Here is a 27,825-nt window from a genome sequence, read left to right on the forward strand (position 1 = left end):
CTCGACAGTGGAGGACCGACCAGCCTCCGTTGGGAGGAATGAACCTTTTCCCCGGTGGGGATATATGGAGTAAGCGGCCCCGGCGGCTGTAACCTTTTTTTGCAGTTTACTTGTTATTGTTTTATGTTAACCCCATGTTTTCCTCCCGGATTATAGAAACATTTGTCCCTGCGGACTAGCAGTAGACAGACTCTTCTATTGTATATAGTTTATGCATCTATTTAGGTGCTCCCTATTGGTTTTATGTAAAACCGCTCTACTACTACCTCAGAAGAAAAACCTGTCTGGCATGGCTCTTCTGGAGGTCCAACTCGGGATCTTCATGCCCTGCAGCCACCCCAGGGCCTAGGTTGAGGGTTTGGGACAGGTCCCTCTTGCTTCTGAACTGACTCTTTAGTACTGGACTTTAATCGGTCTGTCTATATGCGTAATGTCTCTGTGATGTTTTTATACTTTTGTGCTATTTAAAGTTTGTTACGTTTAAGAAAAAGTGGCTCCCATAATGGGAAGATTGTTGTATTGTTATGCAAAAATGTAAAAAGTCTGTACCATGTTTTGCTCTCTTTGCAGCCCACGGACCTGCTGTGTTTCACCAGGGGGGAATGTGGCGCCCCTGAGTGTTCGGTCACCACAGGGGTACTGCATCTCTTTAATGAGGTGTGGTATCTCTCCTTCGAGGTAAGGATGGTGTAACTGTCAGGACCCCACCTCTGCATCCAACACTACACCCCTCCCACCTGAGGGGGGCTTATAGGCACCAGGGTGCTGCCCCAGCCAGGATAAGTGGAGATGGGGAACCAAAGTAAGGGGGAACCTAGTAGTGGGTGAGGGTGGAGGACACACTTAGAGGTTACACAACAAAAATTCATATTTAATAGCCAGCCATCTTGGGCTCATGGTCTTTTGATTGTGATCTTCATCACTGAACGTGGCTTTCTGTGTGAACCTGCAGTTGATGGGGACACGGTCCTCGTACTCTGGCCTTGAGTCGAGGAGCGGGCAAGAGTTAACGGCTGTCTCTACCCGGTCAAGGTCCCTACCCAAGAAGGCCTGGAGGGGAGCAGAGGAGACAAGCTCCACAGGCAAAAGGATCCCAGGGGGGATGCAGACGGAGCGGCATACGCCACCTGTCCTCACTATTCTGGCCTAGTCAGAGGGATTCCTGCTGCAAAAGGGGTACCGGCCCCCTGTATCTGACTCTGTCACTTCACGTCTTAGTCGGAGAAGCCCGGAGGCTCAGTGGATCCCACCGGGTAACGGACGTAGCGGAGTCACCACCCGTACCCTTGTTCTGTGCATAGTCCAGAGGGAGAACGGGCCTTAGTACACGCACCACATACGGACAGGAGAGGACCTAGTGGGAAAGTCTAGGAACACTCTGGTGCGGGGTCCTGACCAAAGCACCTGAACTACCCGGAGGTTGTCGGACCCCTGGCCCTGGTGGCCGCAGCACGGCGTGTGGAGCAGGGAGAAGCCTTGCAGCTGTGCATTCTACCATGAGTAAAGCTTGAAAGACTACCCCTATGGCCTCAGATTTCTTTTTGCAACGCGGCACCGCACGACACCGCACCACATCTCCCAGTACAATTCCCATCCTCCTGTTCTCTCTGCCCTGAGGCCCTGCTCCGCCTGTGGGGAGTAGTGTCATCTCCTGCTGCCACTACATCCCGCCTCAGAGGACTGAACGCAGCGCTGGTGGGCGAATCACCAGACACCACAGGTGGCGTAGTCAATACAACCACTCGATTAACACCAACTCTGAAAGCCCATTACACCCTTTTAATGTGACAGCCCTGGGCACGGAATGGGTCCAGGCCACGGCTACAACCCACCAAACATCTGACCCGGCTCCGAGTACCCCCCATCTCTCAGGGTAGGGCTGCGAGCGTCACATGGAGCACTGTGGGGAGTGCATTATACTATATGCAGGACTATGGGGAGTGCATTATACTAAATGGAGCACTGCGGGGAGTGCATTATACTATATGAAGGACTATGAGGAGTGCATTATACTGTATAGAGGCCTATGGGGAGTGCATTATACTATATGGAGGACTATGGGGAGCGCATTATACTATATGGAGGACTATGGGGAGTACATTGCACTATATGTAATACTATGGGGAGTGCATTGTACTATATGGAGGACTATGGGGAGTGCATTCTACTATATGGAGGACTGTGAGGAGTACATTATACAATATTAAGGACTATGGCGGGTGCCTTTTATTATGTGGAGGACTATGAGGGGTGCATCATATTATATAAAGGACTATGGGGGGATGCATTTTACTATAAGAAGGCCTATGAGGGTGCATTATACTGTATGGAGGACTATGGGGTGCATTATACTATATGGAGGGCTATGCGAAATGCATTATACTATATGGAGGACTATCGGGGGTGCATTATAAGATATGGAGGACTTTGGGATGTATTATACTATATGGAGGACTAAGGGGGTGTATTATACTATATTGTATTACTATGGGATCCATCACACAATATGGAGGATTATGGGCTGTGTATAAACTATATGGAGGACTTTGGGCGTGCATTATTCTATATGGAGGACTATGGGATGCAGTACTATATGGATAACTATGGGGGTGCATTATACTATATGCAGCACTATGGGGTCCATTATATTATTGTCACAGGTTTGTCAGGTGTGACAGACAGTAGTCCTGGATCCAGCTGTAGAAGGTAATTGCACTTGGCTCTGCAGGCACCTTCTTGACCTTTTCATCTCTGTAGTGTAGTGATATCCTTCTCCCTCTAGGACCTAGGAGTGACCTCCACCTTCTGCTGCTAATTGACACACCCTTGCTGGATGTTTAAATACCTTAAGTCTCTCCAGAGACTGGCTGGTGACAGCTCTATGTTCCTCTGCCCAGGCTTGAAGTACTAGTAGTCGGCTAATGTCTTCTTGGAGTTCCTTTGGAGGATAGTTGGCGTGATCTCTCTGGTGTCTTCTCAAGCTAAGGATTTCCCTCGTCTGTCTACCTGTTTGTCTTTAGTTGCGTGGGGGATGACTAGTGCTCGCCCCGTCCCCTCCCTACCTAGGGCCTATTGCTAGGGGCAGTCAGGGATTAGGCTTCTTGCTCGGCGATAGGTGCAGAACCAATTTAGGGACAGTAGGGGAGTCAGGGTGACTGTCAGATCTGCCTAGGGGTCTCCACTCCCCCTTTACCTAGTGTTTGGGCTTCCTTCCCCTCTTCCCATCATTGTGCACTTAGTCTTTCCCTCACCTTGCGTGACAATTGTATGGAGGACTATGAACAGTACATTATACTTTAAAAAGGACTATGGGGTGCATTATACTATATGGAGGACAATGGACTGTGCATTATACTATATGAAGGACTATGGGCTGTGCATTATACTATATGAAGGGCTATGGGCAGTGCATTATACTATATGAAGGACTAGGGGCAGTGCATTATACTATATGGAGCACTATGGCATGCATTATACGATATGGAGTATTATGGGCTGTGCATAAAACTATATGGAGGACTATGGGGGGTGCATTATACTATATAGAGGAGTATGGGATGCATTATACTATATGGATGACTATGGAGGTTCATTATACTATATGGAAGACTATGGGGTGCATTTTGTTATATGGAGGACTATGGGGTGCATCATACTGTATGGAAGACTATTGGCTGTACATTATACTATATGGAGGACTATGGGGTGTGCATTATACTGTAGAGAGGCCTATGGGGATTGCATTATACTATATAGAGGACTATGGAGAGTGCATATTACTATATGGAGGAGTATAGGGTGCATTATACTATATGGAGGACTATGGGATGCCTTCTATGGGATGCATTATACAATATGGAAGACTATGGGGGTGCATTACACTATATGGAGAACTCTGAGGGGTGATATTATATTATAGAAAGGACTATGGGGGGTGCATTATACTATATGGAGGACTATAGAGAGTGTATTATACTATATTGAGGACTATGAGTGTGCATTATATAATATGGAGGACTATGGGGTGTATTATACTATATGGAGGACTATGGGGTGTATTCTTCTATATGGACAACTATGGGGGTACATATACTATATGGAGAACTATGAGGGGTGCATTATATTATATAAAGGACTATGGGGGTGCATTATAGTATATGGAGGACTATGGGCTGTGCATTATACTATATGGAGGACTATGGGGTGTGCATTATACTGTATAGAGGCCTATGGGGAGTGCATTATACTATACAGTGGTGGCCAAAAGTATTGGCACCCCTGCAATTCTGTCAGATAATACTCAGTTTCTTCCTGAAAATGATTGCAATCACAAATTCTTTGGTATTATTCTCTTCATTTAATTTGTCTTCAAATTACATTTTTCATTAAAGACAAATTAAATAAAGAGAATAATACCAAAGAATTTGTGATTGCAATCATTTTCAGGAAGAAACTGAGTATTATCTGACAGAATTGCAGGGGTGCCAATACTTTTGGCCAGCACTGTACCTGCCAGGAGCCCATTCATTCTGATGACCCCACTAATATATACCCACAAGGAGCCTATACATTCTAGGCTCAACCACACACACAGACCCACACACACAAACACAGACAGATAAAAAGGCAGACAGACACGCAGAAAACAGAGGACCTACCACAAGTCCATCTCCTCGTCAGTTCTTCGGACTACTGCAGAGTACTGGACTTGTGGTGACATCACGGTCACATGACTAATCACACGATCGTGATGTCACCAAAGGTCCTGAAGCAGTGTCCACATCGGAAGCTACACTGGTAATTCTATTATCAGTGTAGCTCCTGCTGTAGACGCTTGGGGTCCAAAAACGGAATGGGGGCCCTGGTCAATTGCTAGTTTTACTCCCCCCTAACGGCAGCCCTGTCCATACAAGTCTCTCAGCTACACAGAGACATACTACACCGTGCATAGAGAGGGATTTTTTTTATGCACAATGCATTAGATGCCATATTTCACAGTTGTCTTCAGGCCCATTCAGACGAGCCAATAAATAATCGGTCAACGATTTTTCCTAATTATTGACTCATGTAAACATGCTGGCGATCACTCGATAAATTAACAAAATGCTCGCTCGTCAGGTGATCAGAAAGTTTATGTTGGCATAAAAATCATCATTCTTAGTAGCACAGTGGCCATAAAAATGGAGAATGTGCTAACAATAACATGATGCTGTGGACTGTATGTCGCTCATTAACAGGTCAAAATTGACCCTTCCAATTGGGCCTTTTCTTTGGGGATGAAGTTTAGAAAACCCTTTATCATATGTTTTACTAGGATGTTAATAGAGGGGGGTCCCCGTCAGGATCCCAATCTTTTGGACAGTGGTGAGCATTTATAAAAGCATCTCTTGCTCCAGAGAACCTATCCTGTCCTGCATTATACAGACAACCCACTGATTTGAATGGGCGCGGTGTAATGCTTAATACCCCCTGTGGTGGCGCTGCAGGAAAATGGAATACTTATTGCCACATGTTCTTTCAGATTAAAGCCATCAAGGGATTAACTTTGTGATCAGTTTTAACAAGCAGGTACTGTTCAAAGCAGAGAACCCCTTTAATTTACTTCTATAATCAAGCATCTTATAAGATAATTGTAGATGAGATAATAAGCAAGTTGAAAAATATTGACAATAAATAAATACAATTGAGGTAAAGCCATTTTATATTGTATTGATTAATGGTAACCCCATTATTTGTAATAATACAATTGGAGATGCAGGTTATCTATAGAAACAAAGGTACATACAGACAAATAAAGAAAACCAATAAAAAAATAAAAATTTTAGTAAAATTAAATTTTTCTTGGGATGGGCTGGGTCTGGTTTTGATGTACAAATCCACAGAGTCAGCAAAGGAGAATTTCTTTGGGTTGTAACCGAGCTCTTTGCGAGCCTTATCTATTCGGAATGTGTGCACCACTGCAATTTTCATCACCTGGAATAAAAAAGACATAAATGAGTTATTAGATCACAGAAAGTTGATAAGTTGTTAATTTTTTGTTTAAGAAGAGCCAACTAGCATCTTTTCTTAGAACTCTGCGTTGTGCTGCCCCTGTTATTTCTCCTGAAAATGTCTCCATTCCCTTATTAAAGGAGTTGTTACGCACATGTCACGCTCCGTTTGATTTTCTGGTGCTTTGCAAGTTGCCTAGCGTGATCCATGTGTTGTATTTCCAAGACCTATATACCTGCTCCCTAGAGACACACTTGGGCGTTGGTATTGTTATAAGACTTGTAATAACTCTGCTTGCTGTGCACACTTCCAGTCCACATTCATCAGGACATCTCCTGCTTGTCTGTGGTTTCCAGTCCCTGAGATACTTGTCTGAAGTTTTCTTGCAGTAACCTTGCTACTCAGCTTCTCCAGCACTCTACCTGCCTTCCTGCGGTTTCCTGATATCCTCGGCCTGCCTGCGATTCTATGCCCTCCGTTTGCCTGCCTGCGGTTTCCTGACGTCCTTGGCCTGCCTGCGGTTCTATGCCCTCCATTTGCCCGCCTGCGGTTTCATGACGTCCTTGGCCTGCCTGCGGTTCTCTGCCCTCCACTTGCCTGCCTGCAGTTTCCTGAAGTCCACTGCCTGCTTGGATAATCCTGCACACCGTCTGGCTGCTATTTCCTGACGTCCTCCGCCTGCCTGCGGCTTCCTGACATCCTCCGCCTGCCTGCGGTTTCCTGACATCCTCCACCTGCCTGCGGTTTCCTGACATCCTCCACCTGCCTGCGGTTTCCTGACATCCTCCACCTGCCTGCGGTTTCCTGACATCCTCCACCTGCCTGCGGTTTCCTGACGTCCTCTGCCTGACTGCGGTTTCCTGACGTCCTCCGCCTGCCTGCTTTTTCCTGACGTCCTCCTCCTGCCTGCAGTTTGCTGTCGTCCTCCGCCTGCCTGCGGTTTCCTGACATCCTCCGCCTGCCTGCGGTTTCCTGACATCCTCCATCTGCCTAAGGTCTCCCGCACTACTCCTATCTGCCTGCGGTCTCCTGTTCCTTGGCTGTCCATATCCCGTGTTCCCCTCCTATCTGCTGCGCTGACGCCGGTGATCGGTGTGCTCACCCAGACATTGAGGTTGAAGGATCCACTTCACCTGGTGACTCTAACAAGAATGTTCCCTGTATGTCTGGCAGTGATTGGATAGTATCAGACACACCCTCAACTGGTAACACCCAGTTGTTAATTGATTAATACGTTTCTAGTAATAATTACAGAGGAATGGCAAAATACAGAGTCCTAAGAAAAGATGATCCACAATTACCATTTCATTATGAATACAGGTATTTACTATAATAGACATCTCAGGGTCCTCTTTTAGAATCCTGCAACTTTTTTATTTTTTTTAAAAAATGTTATTGTTTCATCCCTGGAGGCGATCATATATTTTTTAAATGTCCCCTTCCATATGTAACTGTATGAGGTTTTTTTTTTATGATTTTTACATTTTTTTAATGGCCCCATTTTGGGATACATGTAATTTTATTTTTTAACTTTTAATACCACTTCTTTAGCCGGAAAAAATACATCACAATTTTCATAAATTTTGGCGTTTTTTTTGCATTGACAGTTATTTTTAAAGGGGTCATCCAGGTTTTTTGACGAAAGTCTGCAGTCACTCTATGTGACTGGAGACTTGTGAATCCTCACATCAAGAGCAGCAACAATAGTGCTGGCAATTCTGAGAGGTCATGTCACCGCAAGTATGTGATATGCATACTTCTGGCCACATTACAACTAGATGTGAAGTGAATTGAGCGAGGTCGTGCACGTCTAGTCAGAATGTGGCCGGGAATATGTTTCCGGCACGCTGTGTGTAATGTGAGGATTCACAAGTCTGCAGTTTATATATATATATATATATATACACACTGTCTTGAAAAATATTCATACAACAAGAACTTTTCCACATTTTTTCATGTTACACCCACAAACTTAAATGTATTTTATTGGGATTTTATATGATATCCCAACACAAAATAGCAAGTGTTTGTGAAATGTAAAGGAAACAGCACATGGTTTTCTAATTATCTTAAAAACATTAATCCAAAAATTGTGACGTGCATTTGTATTCAAGCCCCTGTAGTATGATAGCCCTAAACAAAATCCTGAGTGACCAATTGCCTCCAGAAACCTCACGATTAGTAAATTGAGTCCACCTGTGTGTAATTTGTTCTCAGAATAGCTACAGATATTCTGTGAAGGCCTCAGAGGTTTGTTTGAGAACATCATGGATCAAACAGCATCATGAAAACCAAGGAACACAACAGACAGGTCAAGGATAAAGTTGTGGAAAAGAGTAAAGCAGGGTTAGGTTATAATAAAAATAGTCCAAGCTCTGAACAACTTACAGAGCACTGTTCAATCCATCAACCAAAACTAGGAGTATGGCACAACTGCAAACCTACCGAGACATGGCCGTCCACCTAAACTGACATCCCAAGCAAGGAGAGCACTAATTTGAGAAGCATCCAAGAGGCCCATGGTCACTCTGGAGGAGATGCAGAGATCCACAGCTCAGGTGAGAGAATCTGTCCACAGGACAACTATTAGCCGTGTACTCCACAAATCTGGCCTTTATGAAAGAGTGGCAAGAAGAAAACCATTATAGAGAGCAAGCCCTAAGAAGTCCCGTTTTCAGTTTGCAAAAAGCCATGTAAAGGACGCAGCTAGCATTTGGAAGAAGATGCTCTGGTCAGATGAGACCAAAGTTGAGCCTTTTGGGCTAAATGTAAAAAGGTGTGTGTGGCAGTAAACTCACTCTGCACATCACCCTGAAAACACCATCCCCACCGTCAAACATGGTGGTGGCAGCATCATGCTGTGGGGATACTTTTCTTCAGAAGGGACAGGGAAGCTGGTCAGAGTTGATGGGAAGATGGGTAAAGCTAAATACAGGGCAAGGCAATCCTGAAGGAAATGCTATTAGAGGTTGAAAAAGACTAGAGACTAGGATGTATGTTCACCTTCCAGCAGTACAGCTACCCTAAATATCCTACCATGGAATGGTTTTAATCAAAGCATATTCATGTGTGAGAATGGCCCAGTCACAGTCCAGACCTAAATCCCATTGACAATCTGTGGGAAGACTTGAAAATTGCTGTTCAGACGCCTCCATCCAATCTCACTGAGCGAGTGTGCAAAGAAGAATGGGCAAAAAATTCTGCTTCTAGATGTGCAAAGTTTGTAGAGACAGACCCCAAAAGACTTGCAGCAGTAATTGCAACAAAAGGTGGTCCTACAAAGTATTGACTCAGGGGGGCTGAATACAAATGCATATCACAATTTTCAGATTTCTATTTTTAAAATATTTAGCAAACCCTGTATCATTTCCTTTACACATCACAAATACTTGCTACTTTTTGTTGGTATATCACATAAAATCCCAATAAAATACTTGAACTTTTCCAAGGCACTGTATATGTATATGTAGTTTTCTTATGTTAAAGTACTTTTGCATAATAGAAACTTGCTTTATGGAAAAGCATAATTTATGTGTTGCTGCATAACATTTTTATTTTTCCGTTGATGTAGTCGCTTTTTTTTTGCAAGATAAGTAACAACTTTATTGGTACCACTTTGGCAAGCATACCATTTATTGATTAGCTTTCATTAATTCATTCTCTAATAATTATTTGCATTTTTTTACGCCATCGTTCTGTATGACTAATCATTTACCTTTTTTCTACATGTCGTTACAGTTGTCTTGGCATCAAAGATGTAAAAAAAAATTTAGGCTGAACCTTTAAAAATAGAATATTTTTAACTAAAATAAAATTTTCCTTTTTTGTAGAGGGCGTGGAGGAGCAACAAAAAAATAAAGTTCTTTTTCTATTAAAAATGAATCTGTTTTTATAGGTTTAGTATAAAAAATGAAAATTTGACACCAATAACGTGCCTTTCAATTTTAAGTATTTCTAAAAAAATAAAAAACCTTATTGAATATAATTTTAATTTTTTGTCTCCTTTTACATTTTTAGCATACTCTGGAATACATGGAAGTGTTGAGATATTGACAGTGAGATGTAGGAATTACCTGGAGTCAAATCTGACGTTTATGATTTTAAGCAATTAAGGCAAAAGCGGGTTATATAACTAATATGTTACCTCGTGTCGGGTCAGCAGCGGGTTTAAGGATACAAATGGTCTTAAAATGAGATGCAAATATTCCAAAATGAAAGCTGGGGGAAAAAATAAGACGGTTTATTATGTCGGCCATATTATAATTGTCATGTGGTTCTATGCCTTGACCTATAATATGGATGAGTGATAGCTTACACACAAGGGGATGTCAATATAACTGTGCAGTATTATAGTAGGTAGGACGAGTCTAGATGAATCGTGTCTCTTAGCAGGAAAAACAACGCGCTTTTCCTATGTTTTTCATGTCCTAAGTCTCAAAATATGGTAACCAAAAAAAAATCCTTTTTTTTTTAGAACTGTTTTTTTTTCTGCCAAAATAGCTAAATATAAAAACTTGGTATCATTGGAAAAATCGCCACAGAATAAAATTGACATGTCAATTTACTGAATGATGAACATGGTTTAGAAAAAAAAACACAAAATAGTGTAAAAGTTTTCGAATATAAAAAGTGAAAACAAAGAAAGAGTATTTTTAAAACGAACCCAAAAGCGACACGAAGATTGAATAAACTATTAGATGATATGCACAAATGACTTCCGTTTTTATTATATTATCTGCTGCATTTTTTATTTTGATGTTTTACTTCTGCTTAATTTATATTATGTTTTCATTATTATTCAGCAGAATTAGAACAAACCGCACTGTCTATTCTTGCTTTGATACAACACATCCATGGACAGAACCAGAATAATAGACAGATGTTACAAGCAGGGTACGTATTGTAGTAATTCTGTCTTTTAAAGTTTTTATGCAACCATTGGAACATCTGTGCACACAGTGATATCTCGTTATGTCAATAATGCAAACTGTAATGCCACAGCACAGGGATAATGTAAAAAAAATGTGTTGGAACACAGTGATGTCACAAGAAGTATTAAAGCAGTGATGTCACAGTGCAGAGGTAACCCATGAGGTGACTTCATACTACAGAAATCAATGCAGTGATGTCATATAATAAACATGTAGATGAAGCTTTAAGATAATGTACACAGTGATATCACAGAAGAGGAATAGTATACAGTGATGTCACAGAAGAGGAATAAGATACAGTGATATCACAGAAGAGGAATAGTATACAGTGATGTCACATAAGAGGGATAATATACAGTGATGTCACAATAGACGAATATTATACAGTGATGTCACAGAAGAGGAATATTACACAGTGATGTCACAGAGGAATAATACATAGTGATGTCACAGAAGAGGAATAATATAGAGTGATGTCATAGTAGAGGAATAACATACAGTGATGTCACAAAAGAGGAATAATATACAGTGATGTCACAATAGAAGAATAGTATACAGTGATGTCACAGAAGAGGAATAATATACAGTGATGTCACAGTAGAGGAATAATATACAGTGATGTCACAGTAGTGGAATAATATACAATGATGTCACAGTAGAGGAATAATATACAGTGATGTCACAATAGAGGAATAGTATACAGTGATGTCACAGAAGAGAAATAGTATACAGTGATGTCACAGTAGAGGAATAATGTACAGTGATGTCACAAAAGAGGAATAATATACAGTGATGTCACAATAGAGGAATAGTATACAGTGATGTCACAGTAGAGGAATATTACACAGTGATGTCACAGTAGAGGAATAATACATAGTGATGTCACAGTAGAGGAATAATATACAGTGATGTCACAGAAGAGGAATAATATACAATGATGTCACAATAGAGGAATAATATACAGTGATGTCACAATAGAGGAATAATATACAGTGATGTCACAGGAGAGGAATAATATACAGTGATGTCACAGAAGAGGAATAATATACAATGATGTCACAATAGAGGAATAGTATACAGTGATGTCACAATAGAGGAATAATACATAGTGATGTCACAGAAGAGGAATAGTATACAGTGATGTCACAATAGACGAATATTATACAGTGATGTCACAGAAGAGGAATAATAAATAGTGATGTCACAATAGAGGAATAGTATACAGTGATGTCACAGTAGAGGAATAATATACTGTGATGTCCCAATAGAGGAATAGTATACAGTGATGTCACAGTAGAGGAATAGTACACAGTGATGTCACAGAAGAGGGATAATATACAGTGATGTCACAATAGACGAATATTATACAGTGATGTCACAGAAGAGGAATATTACACAGTGATGTCACAGTAGAGGAATACTACATAGTGATGTCACAGAAGAGGAATAATATACAGTGATGTCATAGTAGAGGAATAACATACAGTGATGTCACAAAAGAGGAATAATATACAGTGATGTCACAATAGAAGAATAGTATACAGTGATGTCACAGAAGAGGAATAATATACAATGATGTCACAGTAGAGGAATAATATACAGTGATGTCACAATAGAGGAATAGTATACAGTGATGTCACAGAAGAGAAATAGTATACAGTGATGTCACAGTAGAGGAATAATATACAGTGATGTCACAAAAGAGGAATAATATACAGTGATGTCACAATAGAGGAATAGTATACAGTGATGTCACAGTAGAGGAATATTACACAGTGATGTCACAGTAGAGGAATAATACATAGTGATGTGACAGTAGAGGAATAATATACAGTGATGTCACAGTAGAGGAATAATATACAGTGATGTCACAGAAGAGGAATAATATACAATGATGTCACAATAGAGGAATAATATACAGTGATGTCACAGAAGAGGAATAATTTACAGTGATGCCACAGTAGAGGAATAATATAGAGTGATGTCACAGAAGAGGAATATTACACAGTGATATCACAGAAGAGGAATAATATACAGTGATGTCACAATAGAGGAATAGTATACAGTGATGTCACAGTAGAGGAATAATATACAGTGATGTCACAGAAGAGGAATAATATACAGTGATGTCACAATAGAGTAATAGTATACAGTGATGTTACAGTAGAGGAATAATACATAGTGAGGTCACAGAAGAGGAAAAATATACAGTGATGTCACAGTAGAGGAATAATATACAGTGATGTCACAGAAGAGGAATAATATACAGTGATGTCACAATAGAGGAATAGTATACAGTGATGTCTCAGAAGAGGAATAGTATACAGTGATGTCACAATAGAGGAATAGTATACAGTGATGTCACAGAAGAGGAATAATATACAGTGATGTCACAGTACAGGAATAATAAACAGTGATGTCACAGAAGAGGAATAATATACAGTGATGTCACAGAAGAGGAATAATATACAGTGATGTCACAATAGAGGAATAGTATACAGTGATGTCACAGAAGAGGAATAATATACAGTGATGTCACAGAAGAGGAATAATATACAGTGATGTCACAATAGAGAAATAGTATACAGTGATGTCACAGTAGAGGAATAATATACAGTGAGGTCATAGTAGAGGAATAATACATAGTGAAGTCACAGAAGAGGAATAATATGCAGTGATGTCACAGTAGAGGAATAATATACAATGATGTCACAGAAGAGGAATAATATACAATGATCTCACAATAAAGGAATGGTATACAGTGATGTCACAGAAGAGGAATAATATACAGTGATGTCACAGAAGAGGAATAATATACAGTGATGTCACAGAAGAGGAATAATATACATTGATGTCACAATAGAGGAATAGTATACAGTGATGTCACAGAAGAGGAATAATAGACAGTGATGCCACAGTAGAGGAATAATATACAGTGATGTCACAGAAGAGGAATAATATACAGTGATGTCACAATAGAGGAATAGTATACAGTGATGTCACAGTAGAGGAATAATATACAGTGATGTCACAGAAGAGGAATAATATACAGTGATGTCACAATAGAGTAATAGTATACAGTGATGTTACAGTAGAGGAATAATACATAGTGAGGTCACAGAAGAGGAATAATATACAGTGATGTCACAGTAGAGGAATAATATACAGTGATGTCACAGAAGAGGAATAATATACAGTGATGTCACAATAGAAGAATAGTATACAGTGATGTCACAGAAGAGGAATAATATACAGTGATGTCACAATAGAGAAATAGTATACAGTGATGTCACAGTAGAGGAATAATATACAGTGATGTCACAGTAGAGGAATAATACATAGTGAAGTCACAGAAGAGGAATAATATACAGTGATGTCACAGTAGAGGAATAATATACAATGATGTCACAGAAGAGGAATAATATACAAGGATCTCACAACAAAGGAATGGTATACAGTGATGTCACAGAAGAGGAATAATATACAGTGATGTCACAGAAGAGGAATAATATACATTGATGTCACAATAGAGGAATAGTATACAGTGATGTCACAGAAGAGAAATAGTATAGAGTGATGTCACAGTAGAGGAATAATATACAGTGATGTCACAAAAGAGGAATAATATACAGTGATGTCACAAAAGAGGAATAATATACAGTGATGTCACAATAGAGGAATAGTATACAGTGATGTCACAGTAGAGGAATATTACACAGTGATGTCACAGTAGAGGAATAATACATAGTGATGTGACAGTAGAGGAATAATATACAGTGATGTCACAGTAGAGGAATAATATACAGTGATGTCACAGAAGAGGAATAATATACAATGATGTCACAATAGAGGAATAATATACAGTGATGTCACAGAAGAGGAATAATATACAGTGATGTCACAATAGAGGAACAGTATACAGTGATGTCACAATAGAGTAATAGTATACAGTGAAGTTACAGTAGAGGAATAATACATAGTGAGGTCACAGAAGAGGAATAATATACAGTGATGTCACAGTAGAGGAATAATATACAATGATGACACAGAAGAGGAATAATATACAAGGATCTCACAACAAAGGAATGGTATACAGTGATGCCACAGAAGAGGAATAATATACAGTGATGTCACAGAAGAGGAATAATATACATTCATGCCACAATAGAGGAATAGCATACAGTGATGTCACAGTAGAGGAATATTACACAGTGATGTCACAGTAGAGGAATAATACATAGTGATGTCACAGAAGAGGAATAATATACAGTGATGTCACAGAAGAGGAAAAATATACAGTGATGTCACAATAGAGGAATAGTATACAGTGATGTCACAGAAGAGGAATAATATACAGTGATGACACAGTACAGGAATAATAACCAGTGATGTCACAGAAGAGGAATAATATACAGTGATGTCACAGAAGAGGAATAATATACAGTGATGTCACAGTAGAGGAATAATATACAGTGATGTCACAGAAGTGGAATAATATACAGTGATGTCACAATAGAGGAATAGTATACAGTGATGTCACAGAAGAGGAATAATATACAGTGATGTCACAATAGAAGAATAGTATACAGTGATGTCACAGTAGAGGAATAATATACAGTGATGTCACAGAAGAGGAATAATATACAGTGATGCCACAGAAGAGGAATAATATACAGTGATGTCACAGAAGAGGAATAATATACATTGATGTCACAATAGAGGAATAGTATACAGTGATGTCACAGAAGAGGAATAATAGACATTGATGCCACAGTAGAGGAATAATATACAGTGATGTCACAGAAGAGGATTAATATACAGTGATGTCACAATAGAGGAATAGTATACAGTGATGTCACAGTAGAGGAATATTACACAGTGATGTCACAGTAGAGGAATATTACATAGTGGTGTCACAGAAGCGGAATAATATACAGTGATGTCACAGAAAAGGAATAATATACAGTGATGTCACAGAAGAGGAATAATATACAGTGATGCCACAATAGAGGAATTGTATACAGTGATGTCACAGTAAAGGAATATTACACAGTGATGTCACAGTAGAGGAATAATACATAGTGATGTCACAGAAGAGGAATAATATACAGTGATGTCACAGAAGAGGAATAATATACAGTGATGGCACAGTAGAGGAATAATATACAGTGATGTCACAGAAGAGGAATAATATACAATGATTTCACAATAGAGGAATTGTATACAGTGATGCCACAGTAAAGGAATATTACACAGTGATGTCACAGTAGAGGAATAATACATAGTGATGTCACAGAAGAGGAATAATATACAGTGATGGCACAGTAGAGGAATAATATACAGTGATGTCACAGAAGAGGAATAATATACAATGATTTCACAATAGAGGAATAGTATACAGTGATGTCACAGAAGAGGAATAATATACAGTGATATCACAGAAGAGGAATAATATACAGTGATGTCACAGTAGAGGAATAATATACAGTGATGTCACAGAAGAGGAATAATATACAGTGATGTCACAGAATAGGAATAATATACAGTGATGTCATAATAGAGGAATAGTATACAGTGATGTCACAGTAGAGGAATATTACACAGTGATGTCACAGTAGAGGAATAATACATAGTGATGTCACAGAAGAGGAATAATATACAGAGATGTCACAGTAGAGGAATAGTATACAGTACAGTGATGTCACAGAAGAGGAATAATATACAATAATGTCACAATAGAGGAATAATATACAGTGATGTCACAGAAGAGGAATAATATACAGTGATGCCACAGTAGAGGAATAATATACAGTGATGTCACAGAAGAGGAATAATATACAGTGATGTCACAATAGATGAATAGTATACAGTGATGTCACAGTAGAGGAATATTACACAGTGATGTCACAGTAGAGGAATAATACATAGTGATGTCACAGAAGAGAAATAATACAGTGATGTCACAGAAGAGGAATAATATACAGTGATGTCACAATAGAGGAATAGTATACAGTGATGTCACAGTAGAGGAATAATATACAGTGATCTCACAGATTAGGAATAATATACAGTGATGTCACAACAGAGGAATAGTATACAGTGATGTCACAGTAGAGGAATAATACATAGTGATGTCAGAGAAGAGGAATAATATGCAGTGATGTCACAGAAGAGGAATAATATACAGTGATGCCACAGTAGAGGAATAATATACAGTGATGTCACAGAAGAGTAATAATATACAGTGATGTCACAATAGACGAATATTATACAGTGATGTCACAGAAGAGGAATATTACACAGTGATGTCACAGTAGAGGAATACTACATAGTGATGTCACAGAAGAGGAATAATATACAGTGATGTCATAGTAGAGGAATAATATATAGTGATGTCACAAAAGAGGAATAATATAAAGTGATGTCACAATAGAAGAATAGTATACAGTGATGTCACAGAAGAGGAATAATATACAATGATGTCAAAGTAGAGGAATAGTATACAGTGATGTCACAATAGAGGAATAGTATACAGTGATGTCACAGAAGAGAAATAGTATACAGTGATGTTACAGTAGAGAAATAATATACAGTGATGTCACAAAAGAGGAATAATATACAGTGATGTCACAATAGAGGAATAGTATACAGTGATGTCACAGTAGAGGAATATTACACAGTGATGTCACAGTAGAGAAATAATACAGTGATGTCACAGTAGAGGAATAATATACAGTGATGTCACAAAAGAGGAATAATATACAATGATGTCACAATAGAGGAATACTATACAGTGATGTCACAATAGAGGAATAATATACAGTGATGTCACAGAAGAGGAATAATTTACAGTGATGCCACAGTAGAGGAATAATATACAGTGATATCACAGAAGAGGAATAATTTACAGTGCTGTCACAATAGAGGAATAGTATACAGTGATGTCACAGAAGAGGAATAATATACAGTGATGTCACAATAGAGGAATAGTATACAGTGATGTCACAGTAGAGGAATAATATACAGTGATGTCAGAGAAAAGGAATAATATACAGTGATGTCACAGAAGAGGAATAATATACAGTGATGCCACAGTAGAGGAATAATATACAGTGATGTCACAGAAGAGTAATAATATACAGTGAAGCCACAGTAGAGGAATAATATACAGTGATGTCACAAAAGAGGAATAATATAAAGTGATGTTACAATAGTGGAATAGTATACAGTGATGTCACATATGAGGAATAGTATAGTGATGTCACAGTAGAGGAATAATATACAGTGATATCACAGAAGAGGAATAATATACAGTGATGTCACAATAGAGGAATAATTTACAGTGATGTCACAGTAGAGGAATAATATACAGTGATGTCACAGTAGAGGAATAATATACAGTGATGTCACAGAAGAGGAATAATATACAATGATGTCACAATAGAGGAATAGTATACAGTGATGTCACAGTAGAGGAATAGTACACAGTGATGTCACAGTAGAGGAATAATAAATAGTGATGTCACACAAGAGGATTAATATACAGTGATGTCACAGGAATAATATACAGTGATGTCACAGAAGAGGAATAATATACAATGATGTCACAATAGAGGAATAGTATACAGTGATGTCACAGAAGAGGAATAATATACAGTGATGTCACAATAGAGGAATAGTATACAGTGATGTCACAGTTGAGGAATAATATACAGTGATGTCACAGATTAGGAATAATATACAGTGATGTCACAAAAGAGGAATAGTATGCAGTGATGTCACAGTAGAGGAATATTACACAGTGATGACACAGTAGAGGAATAATACATAGTGATGTCACAGAAGAGGAATAATATACAGTGATGTCAGAGAAGAGGAATAATATACAGTGATGTCACAGAAGAGGAATAATATACAGTGATGCCACAGTAGAGGAATAATATACAGTGATGTCACAGAAGAGTAATAATATACAGTGAAGCCACAGTAGAGGAATAATATGCAGTGATGTCACAAAAGAGGAATAATATAAAGTGATGTTACAATAGTGGAATAGTATACAGTGATGTCACATATGAGGAATAGTATACAGTGATGTCACAGTAGAGGAATAATATACAGTGATATCACAGAAGAGGAATAATATACAGTGATGTCACAATAGAGGAATAATTTACAGTGATGTCACAGTAGAGGAATAATATACAGTGATGTCACAGTAGAGGAATAATATACAGTGTTGTCGCAATAGAGGAATAGTATACAGTGATGTCACAGTAGAGGAATATTACACAGTGATGTCACAGTAGAGGAATATTACATAGTGATGTCACAGAAGAGGAATAATATAAAGTGATGTCACAGAAGAGGAATAATATACAGTGATGTCACAGTAGAGGAATATTACAGTGATGTCACAGTAGAGGAATAATACATAGTGATATCACAGAAGAGGAATAATATACAGTGATGTCACAATAGAGGAATAGTATACAGTGATGCCACAGAAGAGGAATAATATACAGTGATGTCACAGAAGAGGAATAATATACAGTGATGTCACAGAAGAGGAATAATATACAGTGATGTCACAGAAGAGGAATAATATACAGTGATGTCACAGTAGAGGAATAATATACAGTGATGTCACAGTAGAGGAAAAATATACAGTGATGTCACAGTAGAGGAATAATACATAGTGATGTCACAGAAGAGGAATAATATACAGTGATGTCACAATAGAAGAATAGTATACAGTGATGTCACAGTAGAGGAATAATATACAGTGATGCCACAGAAGAGGAATAATATACAGTTATGTCACAGAAGAGGAATAATATACATTGATGTCACAATAGAGGAATAGTATACAGTGATGTCACAGAAGAGGAATAATAGACATTGATGCCACAGTAGAGGAATAATATACAGTGATGTCATAGAAGAGGAATAATATACAGTGATGTCACAATAGAGGAATAGTATACAGTGATGTCACAGTAGAGGAATATTACACAGTGATGTCACAGTAAAGGAATATTACATAGTGGTGTCACAGAAGAGGAATAATATACAGTGATGCCACAATAGAGGAATAGTATACAGTGATGTCACAGTAAAGGAATATTACACAGTGATGTCACAGTAGAGGAATAATACATAGTGATGTCACAGAAGAGGAATAATATACAGTGATGTCACAGAAGAGGAATAATATACAGTGATGGCACAGTAGCGGAATAATATACAGTGATGTCACAGAAGAGGAATAATATACAATGATTTCACAATAGAGGAATAGTATACAGTGATGTCACAGAAGAGGAATAATATACAGTGATATCACAGAAGAGGAATAATATACAGTGATGTCACTGTAGAGGAATAATATACAGTGATGTCACAGAATAGGAATAATATACAATGATGTCATAATAGAGGAATAGTATACAGTGATGTCACAGTAGAGGAATATTACACAGTGATGTCACAGTAGAGGCATGATACATAGTGATGTCACAGAAGAGGAATAATATACAGAGATGTCACAGTAGAGGAACAGTATACAGTACAGTGATGTCACAGAAGAGGAATAATATACAATAATGTCACAATTGAGGAATAATATACAGTGATGTCACAGAAGAGGAATAATATACAGTGATGCCACAGTAGAGGAATAATATACAGTGATGTCACAGAAGAGGAATAATATACAGTGATGTCACAATAGAGGAATAATATACAGTGATGTCACACTAGAGGAATATTACACAGTGATGTCACAGTAGAGGAATAATACATAGTGATGTCACAGAAGAGAAATAATACAGTGATGTCACAGTAGAGGAATAATATACAGTGATGTCACAGAAGAGGAATAATATACAGTGATGTCACAATAGAGGAATAGTATACAGTGATGCCACAGAAGAGGAATAATATACAGTGATGTCACAATAGAGGAATAGAATACAGTGATGTCACAGTAGAGGAATAATATACAGTGATCTCACAGATTAGGAATAATATACAGTGATGTCACAACAGAGGAATAGTATACAGTGATGTCACAGTAGAGGAATAATACATAGTGATGTCAGAGAAAAGGAATAATATACAGTGATGTCACAGAAGAGGAATAATATACAGTGATGTCACAATAGAGGAATAATATACAGTGATGTCACACTAGAGGAATATTACACAGTGATGTCACAGTAGAGGAATAATACATAGTGATGTCACAGAAGAGAAATAATACAGTGATGTCACAGTAGAGGAATAATATACAGTGATGTCACAGAAGAGGAATAATATACAGTGATGTCACAATAGAGGAATAGTATACAGTGATGCCACAGAAGAGGAATAATATACAGTGATGTCACAATAGAGGAATAGTATACAGTGATGTCACAGTAGAGGAATAATATACAGTGATCTCACAGATTAGGAATAATATACAGTGATGTCACAACAGAGGAATAGTATACAGTGATGTCACAGTAGAGGAATAATACATAGTGATGTCAGAGAAGAGGAATAATATACAGTGATGTCACAGAAGAGGAATAATATACAGTGATGCCACAGTAGAGGAATAGTATACAGTGATGTCACAGAAGAGTAATAATATACAGTGATGTCACAATAGACGAATATTATACAGTGATGTCAAAGAAGAGGAATATTACACAGTGATGTCACAGTAGAGGAATACTACATAGTGATGTCACAGAAGAGGAATAATATACAGTGATGTCACAGAAGAGGAATAATATACAGTGATGTCATAGTAGAGGAATAATATACAGTGATGTCACAAAAGAGGAATAATATAAAGTGATGTCACAATAGAAGAATAGTATACAGTGATGTCACAGAAGAGGAATAATATACAATGATGTCACAGTAGAGGAATAATATACAGTGATGTCACAATAGAGGAATAGTATACAGTGATGTCACAGAAGAGAAATAGTATACAGTGATGTCACAGTAGAGGAATAATATACAGTGATGTCACAAAAGAGGAATAATATACAGTGATGTCACAATAGAGGAATAGTATACAGTGATGTCACAATAGAGGAATATTACACAGTGATATCACAGTAGAGAAATAATACAGTGATGTCACAGTAGAGGAATAATATACAGTGATGTCACAAAAGAGGAATAATATACAATGATATCACAATAGAGGAATAGTATACAGTGATGTCACAATAGAGGAATAATATACAGTGATGTCACAGAAGAGGAATAATTTACAGTGATGCCACAGTAGAGGAATAATATAGAGTGATGTCACAGAAGAGGAATATTATACAGTGATATCACAGAAGAGGAATAATATACAGTGATGTCACAATAGAGGAATAGTATACAGTGATGTCACAGAAGAGGAATAATATACAGTGATGTCACAATAGAGGAATAGTATACAGTGATGTCACAGTAGAGGAATAATATACAGTGATGTCAGAGAAGAGGAATAATATACAGTGATGTCACAGAAGAGGAATAATATACAGTGATGCCACAGTAGAGGAATAATATACAGTGATGTCACAGAAGAGTAATAATATACAGTGAAGCCACAGTAGAGGAATAATATACAGTGATGTCACAAAAGAGGAATAATATAAAGTGATGTTACAATAGTGGAATAGTATACAGTGATGTCACATATGAGGAATAGTATACAGTGATGTCACAGTAGAGGAATAATATACAGTGATATCACAGAAGAGGAATAATATACAGTGATGTCACAATAGAGGAATAATTTACAGTGATGTCACAGTAGAGGAATAATATACAGTGATGTCACAGTAGAGGAATAATATACAGTGATGTCACAGAAGAGGAATAATATACAATGATGTCACAATAGAGGAATAATATACAGTGATGTCACAATAGAGGAATAGTATACAGTGATGTCACAGTAGAGGAATAGTACACAGTGATGTCACAGTAGAGGAATAATACATAGTGATGTCACACAAGAGGATTAATATACAGTGATGTCACAGGAATAATATACAGTGATGTCACAGAAGAGGAATAATATACAATGATGTCACAGAAGAGGAATAATATACAGTGATGTAACAGTAGAGGAATATTACACAGTGATGTCATAGTAGAGGAATAATACATAGTGATATCACAGAAGAGGAATAATATACAGTGATGTCACAATAGAGGAATAGTATACAGTGATGTCACAGAAGAGGAATAATATACAGTGATGTCATAGTACAAGAATAATAACCAGTGATGTCACAGAAGAGGAATAATATATAGTGATGTCACAGAAGAGGAATAATATACAGTGATGTCACAGTAGAGGAATAATATACAGTGATGTCACAGAAGAGGAATAATATACAGTGATGTCACAATAGAGGAATAGTATACAGTGATGTCACAGAAGAGGAATAATATACAGTGATGTCACAATAGAAGAATAGTATACAGTGATGTCACAGTAGAGGAATAATATACAGTGATGTCACAGTAGAGGAATAATACATAGTGATGTCACAGAAGAGGAATAATATACAGTGATGTCACAATAGAAGAATAGTATACAGTGATGTCACAGTAGAGGAATAATATACAATGATGTCACAGAAGACGAATAATATACAATGATGTCACAATAAAGGAATAGTATACAGTGATGTCACAGAAGAGGAATAATATACAGTGATGCCACAGAAGAGGAATAATATACAGTGATGTCACAGAAGAGGAATAATATACAGTGATGTCATAATAGAGGAATAGTATACAGTGATGTCACAGTAGAGGAATATTACACAGTGATGTCACAGTAAAGGAATATTACATAGTGGTGTCACAGAAGAGGAATAATATACAGTGATGTCACAGAAGAGGAATAATATACAGTGATGCCACAATAGAGGAATAGTATACAGTGATGTCACAGTAAAGGAATATTACACAGTGATGTCACAGTAGAGGAATAATACATAGTGATGTCACAGAAGAGGAATAATATACAGTGATGTCACAGAAGAGGAATAATATACAGTGATGGCACAGTAGAGGAATAATATACAGTGATATCACAGAAGAGGAATAATATACAATGATTTTACAATAGAGGAATAGTATACAGTGATGTCACAGAAGAGGAATAATATACAGTGATGTCACAGAAGAGGAATAATATACAGTGATGTCACAGTAGAGGAATAATATACAGTGATGTCACAGAAGAGGAATAATATACAGTGATGTCACAATAGAGGAATAGTATACAGTGATGCCACAGAAGAGGAATAATATACAGTGATGTCACAATAGAGGAATAGTATACAGTGATGTCACAGTAGAGGAATAATATACAGTGATCTCACAGATTAGGAATAATATACAGTGATGTCACAACAGAGGAATAGTATACAGTGATGTCACAGTAGAGGAATTATACATAGTGATGTCAGAGAAGAGGAATAATATACAGTGATGTCACAGAAGAGGAATAATATACAGTGATGCCACAGTAGAGGAATAGTATACAGTGATGTCACAGAAGAGTAATAATATACAGTGATGTCACAATAGACGAATATTATACAGTGATGTCAAAGAAGAGGAATATTACACAGTGATGTCACAGTAGAGGAATACTACATAGTGATGTCACAGAAGAGGAATAATATACAGTGATGTCACAGAAGAGGAATAATATACAGTGATGTCATAGTAGAGGAATAATATACAGTGATGTCACAAAAGAGGAATAATATAAAGTGATGTCACAATAGAAGAATAGTATACAGTGATGTCACAGAAGAGGAATAATATACAATGATGTCACAGTAGAGGAATAATATACAGTGATGTCACAATAGAGGAATAGTATACAGTGATGTCACAGTAGAGGAATAATATACAGTGATGTCACAAAAGAGGAATAATATACAGTGATGTCACAATAGAGGAATAGTATACAGTGATGTCACAATAGAGGAATATTACACAGTGATATCACAGTAGAGAAATAATACAGTGATGTCACAGTAGAGGAATAATATACAGTGATGTCACAAAAGAGGAATAATATACAATGATATCACAATAGAGGAATAGTATACAGTGATGTCACAATAGAGGAATAATATACAGTGATGTCACAGAAGAGGAATAATTTACAGTGATGCCACAGTAGAGGAATAATATAGAGTGATGTCACAGAAGAGGAATATTATACAGTGATATCACAGAAGAGGAATAATATACAGTGATGTCACAATAGAGGAATAGTATACAGTGATGTCACAGAAGAGGAATAATATACAGTGATGTCACAATAGAGGAATAGTATACAGTGATGTCACAGTAGAGGAATAATGTACAGTGATGTCAGAGAAGAGGAATAATATACAGTGATGTCACAGAAGAGGAATAATATACAGTGATGCCACAGTAGAGGAATAATATACAGTGATGTCACAGAAGAGTAATAATATACAGTGAAGCCACAGTAGAGGAATAATATACAGTGATGTCACAAAAGAGGAATAATATAAAGTGATGTTACAATAGTGGAATAGTATACAGTGATGTCACATATGAGGAATAGTATACAGTGATGTCACAGTAGAGGAATAATATACAGTGATATCACAGAAGAGGAATAATATACAGTGATGTCACAATAGAGGAATAATTTACAGTGATGTCACAGTAGAGGAATAATATACAGTGATGTGACAGTAGAGGAATAATATACAGTGATGTCACAGAAGAGGAATAATATACAATGATGTCACAATAGAGGAATAATATACAGTGATGTCACAATAGAGGAATAGTATACAGTGATGTCACAGTAGAGGAATAGTACACAGTGATGTCACAGTAGAGGAATAGTACACAGTGATGTCACAGTAGAGGAATAATACATAGTGATGTCACAGGAATAATATACAGTGATGTCACAGAAGAGGAATAATATACAATGATGTCACAGAAGAGGAATAATATACAGTGATGTAACAGTAGAGGAATATTACACAGTGATGTCACAGTAGAGGAACAATACATAGTGATATCACAGAAGAGGAATAATATACAGTGATGTCACAGAAGAGGAATAATATACAGTGATGTCACAGTACAAGAATAATAACCAGTGATGTCACAGAAGAGGAATAATATATAGTGATGTCACAGAAGAGGAATAATATACAGTGATGTCACAGTAGAGGAATAATATACAGTGATGTCACAGAAGAGGAATAATATACAGTGATGTCACAATAGAGGAATAGTATACAGTGATGTCACAGTAGAGGAATAATATACAGTGATGTCACAGTAGAGGAATAATACATAGTGATGTCACAGAAGAGGAATAATATACAGTGATGTCACAATAGAAGAATAGTATACAGTGATGTCACAGTAGAGGAATAATATACAATGATGTCACAGAAGACGAATAATATACAATGATGTCACAATAAAGGAATAGTATACAGTGATGTCACAGAAGAGGAATAATATACAGTGATGCCACAGAAGAGGAATAATATACAGTGATGTCACAGAAGAGGAATAATATACATTGATGTCACAATAGAGGAATAGTATACAGTGATTTCACAGAAGAGGAATAATAGACATCGATGCCACAGTAGAGGAATAATATACAGTGATGTCGCAGAAGAGGAATAATATACAGTGATGTCATAATAGAGGAATAGTATACAGTGATGTCACAGTAGAGGAATATTACACAGTGATGTCACAGTAAAGGAATATTACATAGTGGTGTCACAGAAGAGGAATAATATACAGTGATGTCACAATAGAGGAATAGTATACAGTGATGTCACAGTAAAGGAATATTACACAGTGATGTCACAGTAGAGGAATAATACATAGTGATGTCACAGAAGAGGAATAATATACAGTGATGTCACAGAAGAGGAATAATATACAGTGATGCCACAGTAGAGGAATAATATACAGTGATATCACAGAAGAGGAATAATATACAATGATTTCACAATAGAGGAATAGTATACAGTGATGTCACAGAAGAGGAATAATATACAGTGATATCACAGAAGAGGAATAATATACAGTGATGTCACAGTAGAGGAATAATATACAGTGATGTCACAGAAGAGGAATAATATACAGTGATGTTACAATAGAGGAATAGTATACAGTGATGTCACAGTAGAGGAATATTACACAGTGATGTCACAGTAGAGGAATAATATACAGTGATGTCACAGAATAGGAATAATATACAGTGATGTCATAATAGAGGAATAGTATACAGTGATGTCACAGTAGAGGAATATTACACAGTGATGTCACAGTAGAGGCATAATACATAGTGATGTCCCAGAAGAGGAATAATATACAGAGATTTCACAGTAGAGGAATAGTATACAGTGATGCCACAGAAGAGGAATAATATACAATAATGTCACAATAGAGGAATAATATACAGTGATGTCACAGAAGAGGAATAATATACAGTGATGCCACAGTAGAGGAATAATATACAGTGATGTCACAGAAGAGGAATAATATACAGTGATGTCACAATAGAGGAATAGTATACAGTGATGTCACAGTAGAGGAATAATACATAGTGATGTCACAGAAGAGAAATAATACAGTGATGTCACAGTAGAGGAATAATATACAGTGATGTCACAGAAGAGGAATAATATACAGTGATGTCACAATAGAGGAATAGTATACAGTGATGCCACAGAAGAGGAATAATATACAGTGATGTCACAACAGAGGAATAGTATACAGTGATGTCACAGTAGAGGAATAATTCATAGTGATGTCAGAGAAGAGGAATAATATACAGTGATGTCACAGA

At 37.4% G+C, this 27,825-nt stretch overlaps 1 protein-coding gene across 1 annotated transcript in view; it reads right to left on the reverse strand.

Annotated features, from left to right (window-relative positions):
* Positions 1–5,683: 5,683 nt before the first annotated feature.
* SDR42E2 (short chain dehydrogenase/reductase family 42E, member 2) overlaps positions 5,684–27,825 on the reverse strand; it is a 211,563-nt gene continuing 189,421 nt past the window's right edge. Inside the window, exons 11-12 of the mRNA XM_073645722.1 lie at positions 10,136–10,209; positions 5,684–5,973 (exon numbers count right to left, since the gene is read on the reverse strand). Of these exons, the coding sequence (XP_073501823.1) occupies positions 5,764–5,973; positions 10,136–10,209 (284 nt within the window). The 3' untranslated portion in view covers positions 5,684–5,763. The remainder of the gene's footprint in view (positions 5,974–10,135; positions 10,210–27,825) is intronic.

Source organism: Phyllobates terribilis, unplaced genomic scaffold, assembly GCF_046119375.1.
Source record: "Phyllobates terribilis strain yellow unplaced genomic scaffold, ASM4611937v1 Scaffold_9__5_contigs__length_417890890, whole genome shotgun sequence".
Lineage (NCBI taxonomy): Eukaryota > Metazoa > Chordata > Amphibia > Anura > Dendrobatidae > Phyllobates > Phyllobates terribilis.